Source organism: Bactrocera dorsalis, chromosome 4 (assembly GCF_023373825.1).
Source record: "Bactrocera dorsalis isolate Fly_Bdor chromosome 4, ASM2337382v1, whole genome shotgun sequence".
Classification (NCBI taxonomy): Eukaryota; Metazoa; Arthropoda; class Insecta; order Diptera; family Tephritidae; genus Bactrocera; species Bactrocera dorsalis.
Genome location: NC_064306.1, coordinates 15884025 through 15890787, shown reverse-complemented (window position 1 = coordinate 15890787; position 6763 = coordinate 15884025). Strand labels below are relative to the sequence as shown.

Here is a 6763-nt window from a genome sequence, read left to right as displayed (position 1 = left end):
CTTTGGAAGTTCGTACCGCAACTTCTGAAAGCATTTTAAAAGCAATTAGGGACTGTGGTGTGGAAATTTCGAACCGTACTTTGCGTAGACGTTTTTACGAAAATGGACTGAAGTGCAAGAGGCCTGCTAAAAAGCCGAAATTAACACAGCTGATGCAGAAAAGACGTGTTTTGTGGGCTAGGCTGCATAGAACCTATGACGCCACCTATTGGAGCAAGGTAATTCACACATTTTTATTACATTCTTAATTTTTCCTTAATTAAAGCAGACATATTTAATTTTTTTATTTTTACGCTTTTTATAGGTCATCTTTAGCGATGAATGCCGTCTAGAGGCCGTCACCCAAGTGGAAAATTATGTGCGGAGGAGGAGAGGAGAACGATTTTCTGAAGCTTGCATTATTCCTAGAGTAAAGCATCCTCCTTCAGTGATGGTTTGGAGCTGCATTTCAGACGAAGGACCCGGCCCAATTCACTTCGTCGAAGGCACGATGCCCTCTGACCAATAAATAAATGTTTTGGAAAATGTTTTTTTGTCATATTTGGAAAGGCTAAGGTATCCGGAAAGCGACTACACGTTTATGCAAGAGGGTGCTCCTTGCCATACCTCCCGAGCGAGCATGAATTGCATTAATTCGTTGAACTTGGATGTGCTGCCATGGCCAGGGAATTCCCCCGACTTAAACCCAATTGAAAATTGTTGGGCATATCTGAAACGCAAGGTCTACCAACAAAAAAACACAAACTCAAAGAAAACATCAAGGACGTATGGGAAAATGATGTTGATTTGCATATAAAAATAAAAAAATGCATTCGTAGTATGCCTAATAGGATCGCAGCCGTATTAGCGAATAAGGGTAGTGTTACCAAATATTAAATATATTTGCAATTAGCGTCACGAAGACAAAAAAATATCATTGTTGCATCAATAAAGCCGAAATAAGTTAAATTACGAGCGATGGTTTAGTTTTTATTGCTGATCAAACTTGAAACTGTTCGAAAATATTGCCCGTTCGTAATTCGATGGCCAGGTACTGTATATTCGTGGTCTCCGAAAACTTGTGCAATGAACAAGTTTCAAAGACTCGAGGGAGAAATTTGTGAAATTGATTTGTTTTTAATAGACACCTCTTAGCGCCACAGGCTGCTATGGTATTAACATACGTAATACTTGTTCACTTGTAGTTATTAAATATGTAACGCCTACTTTTAATTGAAGTGTTTCTTCCACAAACTTTTTTATGTCTATTATCAATTTGCCCAACCATTGTTACTGAACTCTTTTGACCTCTGAACTAAACTAATTTGCATTTGAATGGCTTAAATAAGCAGACGTTTACTCGTTTAACTGTAGGATAAAAGCTGCAAATAAAGCCTACTAATTTTCTAAGTAAGTATGTCGCACTGGTTTCTAAAGAGTATGGAAAATAATGAAAATGAAATGTGAACTATGAGCAGAGTTAAGATGTCAAAAGTGAGGATTATCTTTGGGTTTAAGACGTAAAGCGGGGAAAAATGAGGCAATACCGGAACGAATATTCGGAAACAAGAGAATAAATTTACGAATGTATGCACAACTGTAAACACGAGCATATTTACGCAAATAAAACAATGACAACAAATGCGCACAGAGGACGGTAAATGCCGAAGGTGTGACAGACGAAATTTGTCCTTTATGTACATACATACTACATGTGTACGTATTTTAACACCTTTATGTGCTCAGCTTCGTTTGTGAATGAGTTGTGAGAAGTGCTGTTGGCCGATCGTTCATCTGCCTAGACTAATCGTTCGGTCATGCCTGCCATGTTAATCAAAGCGAAAGCATGTGTTTGTTGTCATCACACACAAACATGCAAACATACATCTAGTATAGTGAAACTTTTAACGTATTTGAGCAGCACAAAAGGATATGAAAAAACTAAGCACAAATATTTCATTAGCTTAAATAACACCAATTTAAAGAGAGGCTTGGAGTGACAATTTTTGTTGAAATCTGATCTGAACAATTTCTTCTGATATTACATTATTTCTATGAACAATAACTCATACCAAATTTCGCGAAGATATGTATATCGTCAAATGAGGAAGTTTTCCATACAAGCCTTTGATTCCGATCGTTCAGTTTGTGTGGCAGCTATATGCTATAGTTAACCGATCTGAACAATTTCTTTGGAGATTACATTATTATCTTAGAAAATAACCTGTGACAACTTTTGTGAAGATACAATGTCAAATGGGAAAGTTTTCGATACCAGTCCTTAATTCCGATCGTTTAGTTTGTATGACAGCTATATGTTATGGTGGTACAATATCGGCGGTTCCGACAAATGAACAGCTTCTTGAAGAGAAAATGATGTTAACAAAATTTCAAAACTATATCTTAAAAACTGAGGGACTAGTTCGTATATATACAGACAGACGGACATGGCTAAACCGACTCAGCTCAACATACTGATCATTTATGTATATGTATATACTTTATAGGGTCTCCGACGCTTCCTTCTGGCTGTTACAAACATCATGGCAAATTTAATATACCATGTTCAGGGTATAAAAACTTCGTTGTAATTCGCAATAAATAAGTTGGACTGTAAATTGGCAAATTCACGTTTTATTGTCTAAAGTTTATTCTTTTCAACACAATACAGCATGGCTGAAAATATTTGTGGACAGACAATCTGCAAACAAGTTCCTTAAGCTTAATAAGTACCAAATGTACATATATACTCGTACTTAAAAAGGTGTTTACTCTTGCCCAAAAGGTTTTATAACCTGTGGTGATTTAAGTTTATTTCCGATTGTAAGAAGCTCTTTTGTTGGAACTATGAAACAACTGTAATTACCGCTGCTCGGCAAAGGCCGTACTTGCATCCAAGTATTTCGCGTCGGTTTGTACACTTCGACAATACCTTTAAACTCATTTGATGGTGATCCGCCGACGGCCATCAAACGGTCACTTAGTGTTACAGCACAGATGCCACTCCGTGCTATATTGACTGGTGGTGCCTAAAAGATATAATACATATTTACACTTACTTTTCTTTTTTTTTTTTTTAATTTGTTAATATACCTGTGACCATGTATCAGTTTTCATATCGTAAAACTCTACGTCGCTCCTGTAGGGCGGCTGCGTGTTTCCTGAACTTACTACATATAATAGATCTTTAAAAACGGATGCCTGTCATAAAAAGACGTGTACTCGTAACATTATTTTGGACCACAGTTGCATATTTCATGATACTTTTACCCCACAATTAAAACGTCCCTGGAGCATGTCTGCGCACTTACGCCACTTCCCTGTTTTGATGTTATAGCATTCAACTGACTTTAATTCTTCACGATCGATTCCAACACCTCCAAGTATATAAATTTGATCCTCAATAGCTACAGCCGTACTTTCGGCTCGTGAGACACACATAGAAGGTAGTGAAGTCCATTGGCCGGTGGAAGGATCAAATCTATTGCAAAATATACATATTTTACATAGAATTCAAATTAAATATCGGAAAACACAAACTTCTCTGCAGTCATGGTTGCAATGTACTGTTGGCTTACATATCCACCTATTGCGTAAATGATCCTGTCTACAATGACAGCACACAACCCAACTCGTGCAACCTTCATCGGGGGCAATTTGCTCCACATTTGAGTCTCTAAATTGTAGGAGCGCACACAAGGTATCGGTAGATTTTCTGAGCTAATGCCACCTAGAGTTATTAGCCTTTTATTTGAGTACACCAAACCTGCTCGTTGTGTGGGGAATTTTAACACACCACACTGTATCCATATCTTCTCCATCTCGTCGCATCGGTAAATACAACTCTCAGTATCCTGTGAAATAAAATTTCAAGTTGAGTAAATCTCTTTATCTCATGGCGGAAGCTAATATTAGAAGTACGAGAACTTATCCAAAAGTATTCGACTTTTGTCGGCCGTCCGATCTCCCTATGTAAAAGAATGTCCAAACTTATTTAAATAAGATAGAGATGAAGTAGTTCAGAACTAGGCTTCCCTTACAAAACAGATAATTGTAAATATATTCAAAATCATTTCACATCCAATGGAATGGTTGCATAGTCTGATACCAATAATTTGTGGGATTAAGTAGTTTGTGAACATCTTTTTATTAAGGAGTTTACCCGTCATCTTTAGAATCAGACTTGTGCTACTGGAGTTTAATTTATTCAGGATCAATCGTTAATTTAATTCAATGTCAGTTAATTTAGTATTCTGATTTCGTAACTTGTTGGTGTGATGAGGTTCATGCAACTAGAATACTAAACAAGTTATCGATGTGTTCAGAAAGCGTTGTGTGCAATGAGTGTGATTTTTCTTCAGGGGCTATTTCGAAAGTCCCTAACAATTTTGCCTGTCCGAGCATATGCTCTTACTCGTATATGTCAATGTTTCAAAGTTTTCAATTCTGAAAAAGTTTACCTGCTTTCCGATGCTTTGTCGCACTGCCAATATAGATTTATTGGTGTTAGTATTACTTGATGTTGGGTGGTTTGAAGGTAATTGCAAAGCTGGACGTGATCTTTCCGTCGGTCCTTTTAAGTAAGCAGTGCAAATGGCAGCGGCGCCGTCAAGCTTCAAAATCGTGGCTCCATTTAAAAGTCTACTGACGTTGGGCATTTTAGGGTTTAGCCTACCCGTGTAACAGTAAGCTATAAGTAACTCAAATTCATCCGGTCCAATATTTTCAATGTAAATAACAGGAGCCGAACCCTCCTTGGTTTGAAAAAGTTCGTCGAAATAAACACTGGCAGCAGCCAAGATAATTCGATGAGCTGTAATACTAAACAAAAGTGTTAAGCCAATACTCTAACAAATGGATGAATGTTGAATCGTAATTAAACTAACCGCTTGGGATAACTCCGCCACAAAAACGTAACATCAATATGTTTTTCTTGATCATAGAATTCATGACAATTTTCCCACACTAAATCGGTGAAACGTTTATCTTGACGCACAACGTCCTTTTTAGGTGTAGTACTAGCCATTTGATACTATTAGATGTAGACGAACTGGATTCTTATTATTATTCTATTATAATAAAATTTGATTTTGTATATATATATTTTTTTTGTTGGCTGAAGTTAGGGCCCTACAGATTAGGTTTGCCTAAACACAGTGCGAAAACATTACGTACCTAACCATCTAGGAAAGAGCTAACGTAATACTTCTAAATGCATCTACTTTTTATAATATAAAGAATATGAAGACTTGTCTAATATAATGAATCTTGCTGTTCTGGTTGACTATAATCCTAAAAATTTAGGAATTAGTCCGTCCGTTTGTTTGTATTCGAACGAAGTAGTCCCTCAGCTTATGCAATAGCAATCTCTAACTTTGCACATAACCTTTAAAAAATCGATCCAAATTAAGTTGAATGAAAACATTTATATTTGTGAAGGGTATTCCAATTTCGGTGCAACCGAAGTTAACGTTTTTTCTTGTTTTAAACGAATTTTGTGTTTTAACAGACCTCCGAATGTTGTCACCCTATTTACTGTATTTAACTTATGTACGTAATACATAGTATGTACATAGGTATTATGGGTTGAAAGAAATTACTAAACGTACTGCTGTCGTGATAAGTTGGATACATTCCAGCCTGCGGCTTTCTTGATTAGTTTATGAAATAGTACTTTTTTTGTGCATATCTCAATTGTGCGCCATTTGTGCAATGCTGTGTTGATATGCCATGTCCGATTTTTGTGCGAGTCACTGTATACTCAAATTATAAATATTAAGTGTATTTATTGTCGCTTTATAAGAGATTAACTTTGTATTTCATTCTCCGCATTTTCGCACTTACACATACACAAATCTACTTATATATGTTCGTGGTATATAATATATATATAATTATGTAAAGATATGGACTATATTTACTTTTATGTCTTCCTGTACAGGGAAATCGCTGATCACGAATAATTTTCCCCTACAAATCACAAATACCTGTTTAACAGAGGAAAATAATTTATTGAATATTATATTGCTCGGTGTGGATATAGTTGCGGTTCAAATAATTTGCAATGAAATATATTTACACACATGCAACAACGTAAATGAAATCAACCGATCGGCTTACACCGCGAAACTGCACTACTGGAGAGGCGATTTGACTCACATACAGCTGAGACGTGCTTGCTCAAAACTTATCGAGTCAGCACTCGCGTTCCTATGAAATTTATTCATTAGGAGTGTACAAAAGCAACGTTCGTAAAAAGTAAAAGTTATATCTAAAGTATGTTAGTTGAATATTGTTTTGGATTATTCAATAAAATCATTAAGAGAACATATTAGGAGCTGTCAGCAGTTTGAAAATGAGATTTACAAAAGTTGGTTTACATTTCATGTAACATATTTTGTTTGTTTAAAGTGTTGTAAACTGTTTCAAATATTAAATACAATAATGTTGTAAATGAGATGAAATGTTATAGAAAAACTTTGAACCACAAATATTGCTGAACCATTTTTGTCGACCAATTTTTGCAATTTTTCCGCTAGAGACATTATTGGGTCGGGTAAAAAACACGAATTTCGGAGGAGGGGGAATATGCAAAAATAATGTTTTAAAATATTCCCGATTAAAAATTCAAAAATTTGTATTGTAATATTTTATAATGTAAAAGATCAAAACTAAAATCCAACTATTAAAAATAGTCTATGTATTTACAATGAACGGTGAGTTAGCTTAAGAATATTTCTAATATATTTAAGTTTATTTTTTAATTAATACAAAATATTGAGAC

General features: G+C 35.5%; 1 protein-coding gene across 6 annotated transcripts; it reads right to left on the bottom strand.

Moving 5' to 3' along the window:
* Positions 1 to 2593: 2593 nt before the first annotated feature.
* LOC105233443 (kelch-like protein 5) lies at positions 2594 to 6115 on the bottom strand. 6 transcript variants are annotated; one of them, XM_049455692.1, is made up of 8 exons: positions 6063 to 6110; positions 5901 to 5966; positions 4866 to 5048; positions 4440 to 4800; positions 3520 to 3833; positions 3250 to 3460; positions 3073 to 3180; positions 2594 to 3008 (listed from the first exon to the last, which is right to left on the bottom strand). In XM_049455692.1, exons 3-8 carry the CDS (start codon positions 5003 to 5005, stop codon positions 2748 to 2750), a joined length of 1395 nt encoding a protein of 464 aa, XP_049311649.1. In that variant the 5' UTR covers positions 5006 to 5048; positions 5901 to 5966; positions 6063 to 6110; the 3' UTR covers positions 2594 to 2747. The 6 variants fall into 6 exon arrangements, with proteins under 6 accessions (XP_049311649.1, XP_049311652.1, XP_049311647.1 ...); XM_049455695.1 differs by having other exon boundaries at positions 4866 to 5011; XM_049455690.1 differs by having other exon boundaries at positions 5901 to 6115.
* Positions 6116 to 6763: the final 648 nt, after the last annotated feature.